The sequence below is a fragment of the Mus pahari genome, chromosome 1, assembly GCF_900095145.1.
Source record: "Mus pahari chromosome 1, PAHARI_EIJ_v1.1, whole genome shotgun sequence".
Taxonomy (NCBI): Eukaryota; Metazoa; Chordata; class Mammalia; order Rodentia; family Muridae; genus Mus; species Mus pahari.
Genome location: NC_034590.1, coordinates 118,794,078 through 118,813,796, shown reverse-complemented (window position 1 = coordinate 118,813,796; position 19,719 = coordinate 118,794,078). Strand labels below are relative to the sequence as shown.

General features: G+C 39.2%; 1 protein-coding gene across 2 annotated transcripts in view; it reads right to left on the bottom strand.

The window, feature by feature from the left end:
* Window positions 1–1,034: 1,034 nt before the first annotated feature.
* Window positions 1,035–19,719, bottom strand: part of Atl3 (atlastin GTPase 3) — a 40,235-nt gene continuing 21,550 nt past the window's right edge. For both annotated transcript variants that reach the window (XM_029538360.1, XM_021191267.2), the window contains exons 4-13: window positions 18,112–18,216; window positions 16,372–16,422; window positions 14,690–14,746; window positions 14,352–14,444; window positions 13,170–13,308; window positions 6,547–6,674; window positions 5,957–6,013; window positions 4,939–5,010; window positions 3,122–3,553; window positions 1,035–1,286 (exon numbers count right to left, since the gene is read on the bottom strand). In XM_029538360.1, the coding sequence (XP_029394220.1) occupies window positions 1,200–1,286; window positions 3,122–3,553; window positions 4,939–5,010; window positions 5,957–6,013; window positions 6,547–6,674; window positions 13,170–13,308; window positions 14,352–14,444; window positions 14,690–14,746; window positions 16,372–16,422; window positions 18,112–18,216 (1,221 nt within the window). In that variant the 3' untranslated portion in view covers window positions 1,035–1,199. The remainder of the gene's footprint in view (window positions 1,287–3,121; window positions 3,554–4,938; window positions 5,011–5,956; window positions 6,014–6,546; window positions 6,675–13,169; window positions 13,309–14,351; window positions 14,445–14,689; window positions 14,747–16,371; window positions 16,423–18,111; window positions 18,217–19,719) is intronic.

The following is a 19,719-nucleotide window of genomic DNA, read 5'->3' as shown; positions in this document are numbered from 1 at the left end:
AGACACAGACACAGACACAGACACACACACACACACACACACACACACACAGTTTGGATAGAGACTTTAGATCAGATCATTTGGTATTAGGCAAAATGAAAGTGAACATTAATTAAAAGGAGTAATATTTGGTCATGCCTTGCCTTTTATCTGTTGAAAATGACTGTTTTTGTGGCTGACATAAATGTACAGTGAATCTAACCAAGACACAAATTCAAGGTGACTTTATCAGAGGTCGCATAGTTCATTCAAACTACAATTTTACCACGGAGGACCTAGTTCCTTTTATTATGAACCACTGACTTTTTAAGGATAGTTTGTCTCTTTTCTAGAAAGAAGCGATAGAAATAAAAATAAAAAAGCAATTTCAACAAAACTGTCAGCCTACTTGGTGTAAGACCTTACAATCTGAAACAGAGTATTAAGTGATTTAACTTCTTTCATGCTGCATAGCAAAGAGAATTCATATAAATATGGCTTTTGAAGCAAGGATGGTACCACAAGTCTGTATTCAACTACTCAAGAACTTAGGGCGAGAGGAGGACGATGTAAAGCTCACAGCCACTGGGAATAGAGTAATTTCAAGCCCTGAGTCTGCATAGTCAAGTGGGCTGGGGGACAGCTGCAAGGGAGAGCAATTGCTTAGCATATTCAGGCAACAGGTTCCATCACCAGTACTAGGAGAAAACTTTTTAAGTATAATAAAGCATCATTTCAGTGGGCCTTTCTTTCTGAGCCTTTTTCAAGTTGTGTAAACTTTTAAAAAGACAAATCTTCAAAGGTACAAAAGAACTAAAACCACATTGATCCAAAACCACATTTCATGAGGCTGCCCTCCATTCCTTAGCCTTCATGGCTGCAGAAGGATGTACTGGTCTGAAAAGGCACTATGTGGCACGTCAAAGACTTAAAAGCTGCATTTCTGTTTTCCTTTTACCCCCACCCCCACCCCTTAAAGTGCAAAAAGCAGAGAACAGAGAAAAGAGTAGCCTTGAGTCTGTAACAGCAAGAAAAAGAACTGCTTCCAAGCCAAGTGGACTTGGAAACCACAGCAGAAGTCAGTTCATTTATTACAGTGCCCTGTCTCAGATCTTCCAGAATGGTCTCAGATCTGCCATTCCTCTGGAATTAGACCCGTGATGGCATTGGCAGAAATCCAGAAGCTGACTGGGCTCTTGTTGGATCTTCCCATTAAGATGCTATTGAGATTTTTTATCAGCAGGTGGTCTCCCAACAACAGCATCCCTTACTGCAGCCTGAGTAGAATTACCAATATGAGAAGAAGCCTGCAAAAGTCCATTTAATCAATATGTTAGTTAATAAATTACAATACGACATGAAAAAAGATAACTTCCAACAATCTTTCCTCATCAGCAGCATGCTGAAAAGGCAGAGGGACTGAAATGACCATGGTGAGAGGAAACCACGATGCCAGCTGACTCCTAAGTGTCAACTGAGCATCTCTTCCTCTGCTGGAGGTTGAGTCTCCCCTGTTCATACTGTGGGCCTAACTAATCTATTTATGTCACAGAAAAAGAAACAAATTATTCCTAAAAACATACATAGTGACCAGTTGTAATAGTATATACCTATACTCTCAGCATTGAGGAAGCTAAGGTAGAAAGAGTATGAATGTATTACACAGTGAGTACCAAGCCAGCCTAGACTACATAAAGATCCTGTTCTCAAAAAATAAAATATGAAAAAAAAAAAAATACGAAAACTGGAGCTCATCCAGGTGTGGCAGATGCTGTGAACCTATACCCACAGCTTTGTAGCACTTAAAAGCTATTTAGAAACAGCAGAATCAGGAGTTCCAGAGTTCAAGTTCATCCTCTTCTATATATGAAGTCTGAAACCAGCCTGGACAATATGAGACTATCTCAAACAAACAAAATCAGCTAGCAAGATGGCTCTTTGGGTAAACACTGCAACCCTAATGATGTAAGTTCAATCCCCAGAACCCACCTAAAGGTGAATAGAGAAAACTGACTCTACTGAGTTGTCCTCTGGCCTCCATATCATGTGATCTGGGTCCCATACATCTATGTTCACATATCATATACAACCCAACACACACAATAATAACAAATTTAAATAAACATTAAGAATAAAAAACCCTAGAGATCATGACAATCTCAAAAAAACATCTGCTTTTTGAAGATATAAATGAAGGTATGTATGAAAATGCCATAAACAGAGCCAGGCATGGTGGCGCACACCTTTGATCCCAGCACTCGGGAGGCAGAGGCAGGCAGATTTCTGAGTTCAAGGCCAGCCTGGTCTATAAAGTGAGTTCCAGGACAGCCAGGGCTATGCAAAGAAACCCTGTCTCGAAAAACCAAAAAAATAAAAAAATAAAATAAAAGAAAGAAAGAAAAGAAAAGAAAATGCCATAAACAAACCCATTATTTTGTATGTTAACCAAAAAAATTAACTTAAAAATATATACATAAAAATGTAATGACTAAATGAAGGCAATGCCATATATTTTCTATCCCAAAAAAAGATTTAAAATGCAACAGTGTTAAGTTCCTATTTTATCAATGAAGCAAATTCATCAGAGGATGGAAGACCCATACAGGAACTGGATCTGAAGAGCTGCCCATGCTCACAATCATCTGTAACCTCAGCTCCAGGGATCCACCTCTTCTTGCGTCTGTGGGCACTCTATACAAATTGTGCACAGACATATGCAGACAAAGCATTGGTACACATTAATAAAACTGACCCGCCGGGCGTGGTGGCTCACGCCTTTAATCCCAGCACTCGGGAGGCAGAGGCAGGTGGATTTCTGAGTTCAAGGCCAGCCTGGTCTACAAAGTGAGTTCCAGGATGGCCAGGGCTACACAGAGAAACCCTGTCTCGAAAAACCAAAAAAATAAAATAAAATAAAACTGACTCAAGAGAAGCAGTAGATCAAAGACCCTTTTTTTGCATTAAAGGGCCACTTTTGGGCATTAAAACAAGACATAAGGATTAAATATCAATATACTAAAAAAGAATAAAATATAAAGCCCATCAAAAGTGGGCTTACCCCCCTTTCTCACTATGAAATTCTTCCAAATTTTACTTCAGAAACACATCACCCTCAGCCTCAGCCTTAGCCAGCACTACTCACCTGCTCTAACACATACGCTGCACCGGAGTCAATAGCTCCACCCAGCTCACGATACTGCCCGGAATATCTGATGTAACCCCAGGTAAGGAGTGCTATTAAGAGCAGTCCAACCATACAGTTGAACAGCTGGGCCACAACCTCAAGCCCAATGAAGCCAGTGAAGCCCGAGGCTATGTACAATGCTGCTATGCCTGTGAACAGAACTGCAGGGGTTCGGAAGGTGCTGAAGACATTCTTGCTGCCATTGTGCTTGCAGAAGTTCTCATACAGTTCTTTGATTTCCTCCTCCAGCTCCTGCTGGTAACGGAAGCTGAAATCCTTCCCACCCATCTTTTTGATCTTCTTAAAGTGGTCCAGAGAAAGTTGTTTGAATTCTAGGTGCTTCTCTTCTAAAATGTCTGGCGACAAATAAGGTTTCTCTCCCCCACAAATCTAAAAATAACAAAAACACATGCTGAATATTCTTGTACATGCCAAATAAAATAAGTAAAAAGACACAGTAAAGATTTGAATGCTCTTAAGAGTTTAGAAGAAAAGCTTAGAAATTAACTTCAGAAAATATTCAAGAGAGACGAAGATATAACCTATATGTCAGAGTATTTGCCTAGTATGCACAGAGCCCTTGGTTTAATCCCAATATCATACAAATCAGTATGGTGGTACATATCTGTAATCCTAACCCTCCACAAGTAGTTACAGAAGGATCAGAAAATTCAAAATCATCCTCAGCTACATGAAAAGTTTGAGGCCCACCTAAGCTACATGAGATTCTGCTTAAATGGGAAGTCAGAAAAGACAAATATCCAAGGCCAAAGCAGAGGCAAGAGATCCATACAAGTTTAATGTGAAACTGGTCTACATAACATATTTCAGTCCAACCACAGCCACATAGCTAGCCTTTGTGTAAAAAATATAAAGGTTAATTAAAAGCTTGGTTAGAAATGGTTAAGAACCAGACACTGGGAGGCTGGAGAGATGGCTCAGTAGTTAAGAACACTTGCTGCTCTTGCAGGGCCAGAGTTCAGTTCCCAGCACCCACATCATAAAGCTCAAAACCTCCTGTGACTAGGGCTCCAGAAGATCTAATGTCTGACTGGTGTACTCAGGTATGTGTACCAGGTATTTATGTGTACCTGGTACACATAAATAAATAATAAATCTTAAAAGAAGAGATATGGCAGCACACATTTGACTCAAGAGACTGAGACAAAAAAAATTGCTATGAATCTGAGGCCAACTTGGACTACATATCACAACTCTGTCTGACAAAAATAAAAATAACTAGAAGATCCAAATTACATAGAAAAACTCAAGTTTCAAAAGAAAAGAAAATTTAAACTTAAAAAGTAATAATTCGAACATCCCAATTACTAGGGTGACCTGAAAGACAGCTTTCTGTCTCATCATCCTAAGATGCGACAGCTCATGAGTTAAAGGAGGGCTTCCAGCTTTTCTAGACAAGCAGGTTGCAGCTCTAACACACACATTAGGCCATTCACAACCACCTGGAAATTTAGCTTCGGAGGATCCATGCCCTCTTCTGGCCCATGAACACCCACGTCTATGGCATACATACACAAGGATTAAGAAGTGAAAACAAACTTTTAAAGCACATTCCTGGGCCCACGGTATTAGTAAGTATAGGCAGTACAATCAGACACCCTCCACTAACACAGTGAATCTCAGGCCAGCCTATTACATAAGACCCTGTGTCAAACAAATAAAAAGGATACATTGAGGAGGATCAAACTTGGGTCTTTGAAGTCAGCAGCCATGCTCAGAAAATGACACTTCAGAACAAGGTGTTACCCACATACCTCTTCCATGTTGTTGTAATAAATATCTTTGGCAGAGGCTGCAGCTGCCAAATTATTGGCTTCAGCAGTGGCCTTTAAGAAAAGAGTGAAATACTTCTTGTAACATTTTCCAAAAAACATAGCAAAAATATCTCTCTTCCTATTCCCATTTTTCCTTATTAGCCTTCTGTTATTCTTTGTATTTCCATATAATTTAACACATAAAATACATACTTTCACCAATTTTTTGTGCCAAAACATCTATTCTGATACTTAAGAATCTTTAGCATAAACCAAACTTCTAAAGCTCAAGAAAATATAATTTTATTTACTTCAATTTTAAACTTAACAGATGCATACTTGGGCTGGAGATGAGACTCAGTGGCAGAGCACATACCTAACCTAAGGCACCTTGTGTTCAGTCCCAGTGCCTCAAAAAAAAAAAAAAAAAACAAAAAAACAGGAGGAGGAGCAGGATGGAAGAAGAGGAGGAAGAAGAAGAAGATAGAAGGTAGAGAAGAAGAAGAAGAAGAAGAAGAAGAAGAAGAAGAAGAAGAAGGAGGAGGAGGAGGAGGAGGAGAAGAAGGAGAAGGTAAAAGGTGGAAGAGGGAAGGAAGAAAAGGAAGAGGAGGAGGAGAAGGAAATTTTTCATTACGCTACAAGTCACAAGGCCCAACGATTTTGTGAAAATATTTTGCTACTAAAGAAATCAGTATTTAGCAAGAAATAACCATACACTCAGCATATGAAAGTGAAAAACTGCTTTAAACAAATGACCAGAGAATCCTTTTCAGCTAGATCTAGCAAAGCAATGTTTCCCAGTATGTTATGCAGGGAGAGCAGCCACAACTGTTATTGACTGTTCCATAGAGAACACAGACAAGGCAGAGGCAGGTGCATACACTTGCTGTAAAATGTGCTCTTAATAGTCAAGGTAAGGAGAGTGGCCTGGCTCTCTCCTTCAGGACTCAGTTGTATCATATTTGGGTCAATTCCAGCAACTGAAAACTGTCACTTAGAATACCAAAGACTTTATTACCTGAAGCATGGATTTCGGGTGAGGCAGATCTTCTCCTTGGTAAATTTTAATATATGCCTTAAAATATAAACATAGAAACTATCAAAAATATAACTAAAATATTTTGCTCATATTTTAAAAGTGAGACCACACAAATGCATTTTCCTAAAATCCTAGATCAACAACCAAGAATTAGCAGAAGCATGACACACCTCTGCGTGCATGTTAGCATTTTTAGTTATCTATAAATATTCTCAAGCAACACAAGCCTAGCAAGGCCAGGACTCCACTCAGGCCCCATGCACAACGGCCTCACCATGACCTCAGGTGGATAGAGACCATCCACCTGAGGAGAGCTGCGTCCCATCTATGTGTGTCTCCTACTCACAGCCACCTCCTAACCACCTCCTGTCCACACCATCTTCCTTGAAGACACAGTAATGACTACTCTAAGAGAGTGCAAAGAACATCGTTTGATTCTTATGCCCGTACTGCCACCCAGTGGCCCACTTCTGTAAGGACACTAAGGTCATAAAATGCCTCTGAACATCTCCCCCAGAATATTAAGTCAATTTTACAAAAAGCAAATTAGAACTAAAATTCATATTTACCTTAAAATATTCCAACAGTCCCCGGCAGGTGACTTTTGAACCATTGATCTCCTTCTCCATTAATTTAGATGGATTTAGTACATATGGTATTAGAGCCTGTAACTGGTCTTTGAATTCACTAGCAATATCTATATATAGGATCATAAAGAAAGACACAAAAAGCCAAAATGAGCACACAACCCTCTTACAGAAAGAGGGTTAAGACTATGCTTGCTATCTCCTGGCTGAGGCCAGGCTGCTGATAGACTGCTGTCCTAATGCACTTACATGGTGACCTTCCTTCCCGTCACATTTAAGTCCTTCCCAGTTCAGAGAAGAATATACAGGATATCCTTATCTTGTTTTCAATTCTGGCATATTTGGTTTATTCCCTTGCTTTTTAAGATATTACATGGTTTGGCTTGGCTTGCCTTTAGGGACAGAATCCTGACTATTTACCCAGTGCTGGTTTCAAATTTGCAATCCTCTTGCTTTTGCCTCCCAAGTCAGTATCACTTTTTAAAGAATTAAAGAATGTGTTCAAAAACAAAATAACCTCTTCACTTGCCCCATGCCTTTGCTGCACCCATACACTATCCCTTAAAATAAACAGGAAGCCACTATGCATTCATTTGCCTTATTTTTGCTAAGATTTTGTCTTAAAAGGGAAAGCTCCTGCTGGCACTGTGACTCACACCCATAATCCCAGGAGCTCATTTGCAGTGCATTAATTCTGTCCCCCCCAAAAATGATAATAATACTTGAAGAAATAGAAGCATTTGTACCTTCTGCTATTTGCTTCTAAGTATCTTCTCAGTGGCTCCCAGGCCACCTCAAGATAAAAAGACCATTATGTCAGGAAAGTGATGCACTCTTTGCAGTTTGCACTAGGTTCTCAAAGCAGAAACAGGGGACGCATCAAGTAGAGGTGCCCTTTCCTCAAAGTATGATAACCAAATCCAACTATGAAGATGCAGGAGAACTGAATTACCAGGAGTATGATTTATACAAGTTTTGGGGGGTTTTTTGTTTTGTTTTGTTTTGTTTTTGTTTTCTAGACAGTGTTTCTCTAAGTAGACCTAGCTGTCCTGGAAGTCACTCTGTAGACTAGGCTGGCCTCGAACTCAGAAATCCGCCTGCCTCTGCCTCCCAAGTGCTGGGATTAAAGGCGTGCGCCACCACTGTCCAGCTGAACCTATTAATAAGTTTTAAGAAATAAAAAGGTAGGACAAATTATTAATCTTATACTTGAGGTTGGAGATGGCTCAGCAGTTAAGAGCACTAGTTGTTCTTCCAAGAGAGGGGTTAGATTCTTAGAATCTGCATGGTGACTCACAATGGTAGGCAACTCTAGCTCCAGAGGCTCTAACCCCCTCTTCTAGTCTCTGCAGGCATTATACTCATGCAGTGCATAGACATATGTGCAAACAAAATACCCATACACATAAAATAAAAAATAAAATAATATAAAATCTAAAAAAACTGTATCTTAAATCTTTTTATACTGATTCTTTTATACTGAAGAAGTATAAAGTGGTTGATGCACTATATTGTTCTACAGTATGCTTATGTATGTTAAACTATAGGACATTACAGAAAACAGAATTTCATTGAATATCTTTTAATCCTTTGGGAATTTTAAAAAATTTGTGCATTTGTGCATGTATGCATGTGTGCATTCGTGTGTATATGTACCACAGAGTATGTGTGGAAGTAAGAGGACAATTTGTGGTAGTCACTCTATTTCTACTATGTGAAGCTAAGGAACTGACCTCTGGTCATTAGGCTAGGTAGCAGCTGCCTTTATTCACTGAGCCATTGGTTTTTTGAAACAATGGATTCTCTGTGCAGCTCTGGCTGTCTTCTCTGCCTCTCGAGTACTGTGAGCCACTGCAGCCATACCACCTAACTTCTGGTCCTCTTTTAAAGCATGAGAATATATCATCTATTTTTAAATGTTTTTATGGTTTCAACTTTCATCACCCTGAAGGACTATTTAAAAAACACAGGAACCAAGCAGGATGCAGATGCTAAGATTTACGGATCTCAAACTATTCATGCCTCTACTAAGGCTATTCCAAAATAACAGCTTTTAAATCATAAAAAAACTGTCTCTTGAGAGTCAAGCCCAGTTTCTCACAGTATAAAAGAAGACTAAGCCCTGGTGTTTGGTAAAGGAAACACTTAAATAGCTGCTTTAGCAATCTCCCTGCTCCAGTGAAAAGTTTTCTTTATGCTGACGACATAGCATCCTGCTTCTGAGGAAACGAAGTCTCAAAACCCAGGCGATCCTCTATCTGCAAGAAACAACAGCTCAGCTTCTATGACACCAAAACTAAGTTCATGTTTGGCCAGAGATTGAACTTCAATCGTCAGACCTGGCAGCAGGAACCTTTACCTGCTGAGCTATCCCCACAACAATTCTACTTACAAGTGTATCACAATAAAGTCAATCACATGTGGTGCCAGATATGATGACACACACCTACAATACTAGGACTTGGGAGGCTAAGGCCATCCCACGTTACCTAAAAGTTAGAGACCAGCTTGAACTCTGTGTATCAAGAACCCATCTCCAAAATTTTTAAAAACCTGTGTGACTCACAAGCTAGTCCTAGCTAAGTATTTATAAGTCATCTACTTTTTTCAACTTAGAATTTATTCTTCACTGAAACTCAATAAAGCCATGCATGAAGGTGCATGCTGAAAATCCAGCACTTGAGAGGCTGAGGCAGAAGGACTGAGTTCAAGGTCAATATGGGCTATTATAATGAGTTATAGGCCATTCTAGGACACAGCAAGACACTGGCTCCAAAAAGAAGTAGGTATTAATATGCCTCAGTGGGTAAAAGAGGTTTGGCTATGCAAGTCTACTGACCTGGATCCCACTAAAGTGTAGAAGAGACTCACCTCCACAAACCTGTCTTTTGACCTCAACTACCAAACCCAGGCCTTGGTATGTGGATCTGAGTTTGACACCAGCCTGATCTACAGAATTGAGTTCCAGGACACCCAGGGTTACACAGGGAAATGTTGTCTTCAAAAACCAAAAACCAAAAGCCAACGCCAAAACAAAACAACAAACCAATAACATACTAATATATTTGTGCTTTTCTAACTGTTATAATGGTTTACATGTTTTCAATAATTTGGGTTTTGGAGTTTGGAGATTGGGTCTAAGTCTGGGTTTGAACTTGAGTTTGGTGTTTGGTTGCTTTTTGTTTTTTGCTCAATGCTGAAGACCACACTTAGAGATTCATATATGCTAGGGAAGCCTCTATAATTGAGCTACATATCCCTAGTCCTTTTGGACTTGCCTTTTCATATTTACAAAAAGCCTGACTTAAACCCTATAATTGTATCTTATAGTTCTATCTTGGTCATGGTGGTGTATACCTTTAACCCTGCCATTCCAGAAACAGAGGTAGGCATCTCTATGAGTTCACAGCCAGCCTGATCTACATAGTGAATTCCAGAGGCCAGCTAAGACTATATAGCTCTGTCTAAAAAATAATTAATTAAAATATATATATTATTCTATCTTGAATGAGGGAAGCAAATGATTCCTAGTCATGAGACTGGAAATTGCTTACCTTAAATTTCCTCCCTGTCTTATAAATATAAACAACACACTTAACATTTAATTAATAAGCCATCAGCAAATTGTGCTGCCTCCCCAAACATACATCATATGACCTTACTTGGAAGGTGCCCCAACAAATTTGATTCACTAAACAGGAGGATTTATAATAGCTGAGGAGGTCTTAAATTCAGAATGATGGGCTGGTAGAAGAATATATAAAGAGGACACCATGTGACAACACAGAAACTGCCAATGAATGCCAAGGATTGCCATCACCTCCCAGAGCCAGGAGAGAGGCACGGGATAGGCTCCCCTCAGAGCCCCTGAAGGAAACCAGCCACTACTTCAAACTTCTGGCCTCCTGAACTGTAAAGGAATAAATCTCTACTGCCTTAAGCTGCCCAGCTTGCAGTGACTCACTAAAGACAACCACAGAAATGCAAACAACATGCGTCCCAGTGACATACAACTTCAGGTCACAGTCACACAGCCTTTAAAAACTGCCTACTTTCTAAATAAAAATGCTAAAATGAACTGAGTTTTAAAATAAAATGCTTTGAAATATCAAAATGCATGAAGATGGGAAATACTGACATTTTTCTATACTTATACCTGGTAACCTGAGCTCCCCATGAGATAAGGGCATGACATGAAAAGTCAGTGACTTTTCATGTCACCTATTGAAAAATATCGAAGCTGGGGGTGGTGGAACACGTCCATAGTCCCAGCATTTAGAAAGTGAAAACAGGAGACCTGCTCCAAGTTCAAAGTCAGCCTGGTCTACATATCAACTCCCAGGTAAGCAATGCTAAATAGCTAGGCCTTAACTCAAAACAACCAAAAATCCAACAGTTTAGATTTGGTTAAAAAAAAAAAAAAAAAAAAAACAATTAAATGCAGTGTCATAATCCTGAGAGAATATTACTAGCCAGGCACACTGATGAATACCTTAATCCCAGCAGTCAGGAAGTAGAGGCAGGAAGATAAGTTCAAAGTTACCCTCAGCTACCAAGTGAGTTTGAGGCCAACCTGGGCTAGAGATCCTACCCCTCAAGAAAAAAAAAAAAAGGAAAGAAAAGAAAAAAGGAATATATATCATTACACACACATGCACATGAATGCACTTAACTTTCTTAACTTTTTCTCCCTACTTAACTCTAAAAAATTTTCTCCCAGTTTTTTAGGTAACAGGTCCTACCTCCACTGTTTACCTAAGCAGATATCTCTACCAAACCCAGGCCTTGCTCTTGAATATCTCAATCACTGAGTAACAAGATATCTCAGTATCCCCTTTAGGAAAGCTGCCAATCACTTAGCATATCACACAGTGTCAAATAGACAGTAAAGGTTACATCTTTCAAATTCAGTTTGTTTCAAGGCACTTAGACCAGCTGGCCTGTAAACCTTTTTAAGAGATTTATTGATAGGGGTTAGGGGTAGAATAAGTGGCTCAGCAGATAAGAGCACTGCTCTTCCAGAAAATTCTGGCTTGATTTCCAGCAACTACATAATGGCTCAAAAATACCTGTAACTCCAACTCCAAAGGCTCAGACACCCTCTTTCTGGCCTCTGCACATACATGGTACACAGGCATATAAACTGGCAAAACACCATACACATTGAATAAAAATAAAAATAAATTGTTTTAGAAGAAAAGAGAGAAAATGTCTCAACAGTTAGGCATACTTGTCACCCTTGCAAGAGACCCAGGCTCAGGTCTCAGCATCTACATGAGGCTCACAATAAATAACTCCAATTCCAGGGAACCCAGCACATTTTTCTGAGCTCTGCAGGCATAACACACACACATGCTATATATTCATACAAGCAGGCAAGACACTCATACACATAGAATAAACCTAAAAAAAAAAAAAAAAAAAAAAAGTTAAGAGTCCATTTTAGTTTTGTGTGTGGCAGCACATACACAAGTGCATTATGTTCATGCAGTACCCAGGAATGTCAGAAGAGGGCATCATATTCCTGGAAACTACAGTTACAAATAGTTGTGAACCATTTAATGTGGGTGCTGGAAATAGAACCCAAGAGCTCTCTTTGCTACTGAGCTAGCTCAGCTTCCTATCTGTACATAGTGACTTAGACAAACATATTACTCTTCTTAGATCAACTAAATCAAATAGAATGAAGATTATATATTTCATATTTACTGAGGCTATTCTTAAAGGGCAAGTTGCCCTGGTAACTTAACATGTACATATTCTCTAAAGACTTCCTCCAAACAACAATGAACTTCTATTTCCACAGTGTAGGCTTTAAGATGTGCACCTCTGTCCCACTGCTTTTAGCTGAGCACTTTGAGTTGCTTAACTTTTCTCATTTTTGCCAGCTTCCTGAAGCCGAAATGAAATGAAATGATATAACTTCATGGAATTACTGGGAGCTTAGTAATAAAGCATTTTGTATAAAACTGGAAACCCAACTGGACTGCAAAGCTAACAGCTACTATTATACTTAATTTTAGGGAAAATTAAGAGACTCAGATCAGCCTATAAACTGCTTAACAAGTATAAACTGTGGGCCAGCCATTAGGTGATTCAGGGCCTCCAGGAATAAGGAACAAAAATAAGATAATGGTACCCAAGCATCCCAACTCAGATTCTCTAACCTACCATTGACCCAGCAATTCCTGACGTTAGCTAGTGACCCAGCATCAGGTTTTGGTAAAAGCACAAAAGGAGTTGAAACAGTATTTGGCTGTGTATCATGTTACTTTTCCTGAGGAAGATATTTTTACTTGAAAAATATTGAATGTCTTATGTTTCAGTCTTCCTTCATTTAGCACTTTGATCTCTTATAAAGCAAAAACTGTTTCTTAGAAAAACCCCTGAAGAACATTACTTCATTTTCAGTTAGTGAAACAGGCAAAATGCTTCTGATGATCTTAGTAAGTCAGGAGGGAAATCTGAACTATACTAATACTATTCTTTCTATGAGACCATATTCATTCTCATAAACATCCATTCGATTCATAACTGACTCTTACTGCAAATTATGGGATTCCAAAGTTCAAATCACATGTACACTAGCAATGTCTATAACATACCTTTCAATTTCCCATCAAAGTTGGGGCTTGTGGCCACCTGGAGCCCTGGATGTGGTAAGAGAAAACAGGTGACATCGGAGAAACATGAATGAATATGATTTCGCACATTCTGAATTTCTTCATGTTGATGTTCCTTCACCTGCCAAGGAAAATCAAGTTTACAAGCCAAAGACAATTTGGTATTCTTCACCAGCAGCCACTAGCATAAAAACAGAGGAAAGAAGACTTCCCAAATGACAGATCAGAGTGACCAATGGGAAAAGCCAGCACCCCAAAAAGTAGTAAGTGTATGAATGTGCTCGAGGCTCCCATAGCTAACAGAGAGTAGAAACTAAAGACTTGGTTGTCAAAGGTATTGTGCAACATGTAAGAAAAGCAGAAAGCTTGTTGGCCAGAAGGAGGATCCAATAAGCTAGCATTGACTGACAAAGGTCTTCTGTTTCAGGAACAGGCTAGACTTGTTTATATATATGCCAAAGCAAATAATATTAAGTAAGAACAGAACTACAATTCTAAATATGATATTCTTTTGGGGGGGGGCTTTTCGAGACAGGGTTTCTCTGTATAGCCCTGGCTGTTCTGGAGCTCACTCTGTAGACCAGGCTGGCCTCGAACTCAGAAATTCGCCTGCCTCTGCCCTCCCGAGTGCTGGGATTAAAGGCATGCGCCACCGCACCCGGCTCTAAATATGATATTCTAAAGGCATATATAGAATGATTCAAAATAACTGGAAATTATAATTATAAAGGCCTTTTGCTCAGAGTTCCTCTCCATAGTGCCTATATATTATATACCCTGGCTCTTCAATTTTACCATGAAAAAAAAACTTATACTAGGGCCAGAAAGATAGCCATCTTTCTGCTAAGCAGGTGAAAGGTACTCGCCATCAAGTCTGCCAACCTGAGTCTAATCCCTGAGACCCGCACGGCGAAGAGAGACCTAACTTCCATATGTTGTTCTCTGACTTTCACAGAAGTACTGAAGCACTCTCCTCTCTTTCTCTATCACACACACAAATAATACATGTAATTTTTAAATTTTTAAACAAAAAATTATACTGGTTTATGCCAATATTCATAAAAATGTAACAGTATCATTTCCAATCATATGCTTTAAAAACAATATTCAAAAGCAAATGAGAAAGTTACCACCTTTAGAAAACCATTCAAATTTCCTACTTACATGTAAACGCTTATCCAAAAATGCCATTCCTCCTTGCAGTCCATAGTTATATTCATAAGGGAAACTCCAGTCTCGAATCAAAAACATCAGTGTCTATTGTGACAGAGCAGAACAGAATTACAACACTGTATAAGTGCATATTCAAGGTTAATTACAGTTATTACTGTAATATTTTCTGCCAATCTTTTCAAAGGGGGCAAGGGCATGCTGAAGCAATGTAACAAGACTGTCTCAAAAAAAAGAAAAAAAAACTTACAGGTTATCATAAAAACAGGCAGAAAACTGGGTTGTGAACTGTAAACTAAACAAAGATAAGAATGACATTCACAGTGCTTTACCTGGAAAGGTTTTTGGAAAATTTCATCCATTGCCAGACGGCCATATTCTGTGAAGAGCTTTAAAAAAAAAAGTTAATAACTTGTAGGACAGCTTAATTTAAAATAATTTTAAGGTATTCTTCTGCAAATATTTGGGAGCTAGTGAGATGGTTCAGAGGTTAAAAGCACTTGTTTTTCCAAAGGACCAGGGTTCGATTCCTAGCACCCACATGGAGGTTCACAAATTCCAGTTCCAGGGGATCCAACACCAGGCACATTTACACATTCAGTTGAAATATTCATGCACATGAAATAAATCTTAAAAATTTTTAAATATTCATTTGGCTGGGCGTAGTAACCTTTATTCACCATGAACATGTTTTAGTCACTATGAGCACTTAGTATGCAGAAACATTCCCATTTGGTGCATTCTGTTATCTCCAATGGCAGAAGTCCTGGTACCATTGTAAGTACCTACCCAACTCAAACGTCTGGATGAACGCACTAAGGTTAGGATTCCCACACACACTTCCCTGCTTCCTCATGAACCCACACTAAGTATAATAAAGTTTAAATATCAAATTCACAGGACACGGAGGACATGAAATAATAAGGCAGTACAAAGAACTTGTCACAAGCACCACAGAAGAAAAGAAGCAGATGGCAAGTGTCCAGTTCTGACTCTTTCTGCCCTGTTAACAAATGGGAGAAAACAGAGGCCCAAGAAGTAAAATATTCTCTCAATAGAATCTTTAAACAACTAAGAAATGAAAAGCAGAGTTCCTCCAAAGATGGGTAAGGAAGGGGACTATCAACTAAAGAAATGTTTGGAAGTCTGCCCTAAGATCTCTGCCCTCTACCAGAGAAATGAATGCAAGAATAGTATGTATGCATAGCCTTGGTAACAACACACATCTAGCCTTGAGGCTGAGAAAATCTCTCAATAGGTAAAAGCTTTTGGCACATAAGCCTGAGAACCCAACCCAAACTCAATCCCCAGAAGCCTTGGCTAGCCCAGTACTCACAGAGACCCTGTCTCAAAAAAAAACAAAATTAGGAGGATACATATTTACCACCGTTTGCTTTTATTTCTTCTGTTTTCATGTGTATGTCTGTGCTGTGTTGCTGTTGTTTGTGTGATGTGCATATTGTATGTACATGTAAATGTTCATGTTAGTGTATATACACATGTGTCTGTGAAACCAGAGGTTGCTATCGGGTTTCTTCTATACCTTTCAACCTTAGTTTATGAGACAGTGTCTCACTGAACCTAAGCTAACCAGTTTCCTAGTCTACTGGCCAATGAGCTCCAGATAACCTATTTCTACCTCTCTATCACTGGGGTTAGCAGCCACCATACTAAAACTCACTATGTAGACGAGCCTGGCCTCAAACTTACAAAGATCCACCTGCCTCTCCCCCTTGAGTGCTGTGGTAAAAGGCATGCACTACTACACCTGGTTGTTTACGTGAGTGCTACAGATTCAAACTCAAGTCTTCATGCCTGCGCAGCAGGTACTTCAGTGACCAGGCCTCTTCTTTCCAGCATCCACCCAGCCGCAGCCTTTTCATCCTATCCCTCCTCCTCTCTGGTCTCCTTCCTGCACTCAGACACACCCTCTTAATGTCTAGATTCCATACATGATAGAAAGCACACAATATTTTATCATTTACCCACTAGTCCCATTACCATTTCTTGTTACCTGTAGCTGCTGAAGATCATCTTCCTGAATATTCTGGGACAAATTGTAAATCTAGAAAACAAAAATCAAGATTGATAACACTCTGTCTTACTTCAAACAAGTCCCAAATAAAACTGGATGGAGCTTTGCAAATGAAAAGAGAGAGAGCAGTATTATCTGTCTTTTGGAAAAAATTAAAATAGAAGGCTAAAATCACAAAATTCCTTCTTTATAGTTTAAAATACTTTAAGAGGCTTGAGATTTTCTTGAAATATTTTTTTTTTAAGATTTATTTATTTATTATATGTAAGTACACTGTAGCTGTCTTCAGACACTCCAGAAGAGGGAGTCGGATCTTGTTACGGATGGTTGTGAGCCACCATGTGGTTGCTGGGATTTGAACTCTGGACCTTCGGAAGAGCAGTCGGGTGCTCTTACCCACCGAGCCATCTCACCAGCCCCTTCTTGAAATATTTTGTATATAATTATATAAGTAGAAAAAAAAGTAATTATTTTTGTGCTTCTAAGAGCTTAAGTTATGCATATAGTTTATGCTAGTTAAATTTTATTGACAACTTGACACAACCCTGAAGTCACCTGGGAAATCAGAAGCCTCAACTGAATAATTCTTCAATTAGATTGTCCTGTGCCTGTAACTGAAAAAGTGTTTCTTAAAGATTAATTTATTTTATTTATGTGTATGGGAGGGTACATGGGCACAGATATGTGTACCACATGCAGGCTTAGTACCACGGATCCCCTGAACTGTTACAGACAGATGTGAGCAGGTGCTGGAAATTAATCCCAGGTCCTCTAGAGCAGCAGCCAGTGCTGTTAACCACTGAACCAGAAAGAGGGTTTCTTGCTTGGTGACTGATATGGGAGGGTCTAGCCCACTGTAAGTGGCACCATTCCTAGGCAGGTAGGCCTGAAATAAAAAACTATATATAAATATATATGTAGTTCTTTGTACTGTCATACTATTTCATGTCCTCCTTTTCCTGTGAATTTGATATTAAGTTTAATTTTATTATACTTAGTGTGGCTTCAGAAAGAAGCAGACAAGTATATGTAGGAATCCTAATCTTGTGCGTGTGTGTGTGTGTGTGTGTGTGTGTGTGTGTGAGTGAACTATATACAGTAGTTAAGCATGAGCAGGAAAAAGTCAGTAAGCACCACTCTTCCATGGTTCCTGTCTCCAGAGCTCCGAATTCCTATCTTGAGTTCCTGCCCTGACTTCCTTCCATAAAGGATCATAACCTGAAGTGTAAGCCAAATAAACCTTACCTTCTCCAAGTTCGCTTTAATCAGAATGGTTTATCACAGCCACAGAAAAGCAAACTGAAACACAGTCTAAAAAGAACCTCATAGCCAGGTGGTGGCGGCACATGCCTTTAATTCCAGCACTCAGGAGACAGAAGCAGGCAGACCTCAGCGAATTCAAGGTCAGCCTGGTTGTTCTACAGAGTAAATTCTAGGACAGCCAGGGCTAGCCCTGTCTTGAAAAACCAAATGAAGTAAAAAAAAAAAAAAAAAAAAAAAAACCACTTAAATACAACCACAAAAATTGCATTAACAGAAAATAATTGACAAGACTACAGAGCTCACTGTAGAATAGTTGCCTTGCATTTTCAAAATCCTAGGTTCAATCCCCAGAAGAAGGGAGAAAGGGAAGAAATAGGGAAAGGGGGGAAGGGGAGAAGGGGGAGGAAGAGGAAAGGGGGAAAGTAGACAAAGGAAAGGAACAGAGGGGAGTCTTACCTGAACAGAACTAGTCATAGTGCTTAGAGCAAAAATGGTAGCACAGTCCTTCACAGTGGACTGGCTGTCAAAGGCCCCCTGGGTATCCATCAGAACAACTGCAACCTTAAAGAAAAAGAAACAAGAAAAGAAAAACAAAAGGTAAAAATGAAAAGGAGGAAACTGCAAAGAGTACATTAAAAATACATGGTAACTATTTAGGCTTTTCTATATCCCCCCCAGTCCCCAAATACTGCCACAGAGGCTTGTTTATTTATGAATTAATGTCTAGGCCTTAAGCTAGGCTTGTTCCCCAACTAGCTCATAACTCAATTAGCCCATTTATACTATTCTATGTCTGCCATGTGGCCGGTTATCTCTCCTCAGTTTCATATGTCTGACTTCCTTCAAGTCTGGGTGGTGAATCTCCTGCACGACTCCATACCAGAATTCTTCTAAGTCAGATGTCCCACCTTCTACTGTATCCTGCCTTGCTATAGGCTATTCATCTCTTTATTGACAGGTGATACTTTTATGCAATGCACAAGAGTTTATCCCTACAGTATACAGTAATCCTGTAGTCCCAGCACTTGAGAAGCTGAGGAAAGAAGACAGCCGTATGTTCAAGATCAGCCCAGAATACATAAGGAATAGTCCAGGATAGGCTATAGAATGAGACCCTGTCTCAAAAATCAGAAGGAAAAACTGAAAATAACATTTACATGAGTCACCCAACACTGCTTGTAGGTTCTATCAGAAAAAGCAATTAGGTTCCTGCTTTGGTAAGAGCACTTCACTAGGGACTATGTGCTCTGACCTAGTGAGATGCTACAAAACACAAGCATATGGAACAACATGAAGGATAAAATTATGCCACCAAAGGAAAACATCAATGTCATAGCCAGCCACTTATCTCACTACCCACCAGGCACTGCATTTTTAACATTTTTAATTAAGTTATAAAATATTTATTTATTGAGAATGTAAACTACAATAGTCACTACAGAAATCAATGGCTTAAAAATTAAAAACAGAATTCCTGTATGATCCCGCTATACCACCATACGCATACCAAGGACTCCATATGCTACCACAGAGATGTTCATTGCTCATCTGTGTTCACTGCTTTTCTATTCACAATAGGAAAATGAACTCACCCTGATTTATTTAAATGTGGTAAATGTAAACAAAAAAAATTTATTCAGCCATAAAGAAAAATTAAATTCCTAAGAAAGTGGATGGGAATGAAAAATAGTATATTAACAATGGTGACACAAACTCAGAAAGACAAACACCATGTTTTCTTTCACATGCAGATCCCAGCTTCTCATTTTTTATATATGCATCATTTATATGGGTGAATATGTAGAGGCCAAACCCTAGAAAAGGACCCACAAGAGAGGGAAAGGAAAGCTTTTTCTTCCTTTTCCTTTTCATTAATTTATTTATTCACTTTATTCACTGTACATCCTGATGTCAGCCCCCATCTTTCCTCTCAGTCCTTCCCCCAGGGAGCCCCTCCCCCTATCGTTCATCCCTGGGAAGATTTAAGAAAAGTGGGAGTAGTAGAAGGCACATGATTTGAAAGTGGAAGGAGGAACACTGGGAACTGAAAATATTTAAATGGGA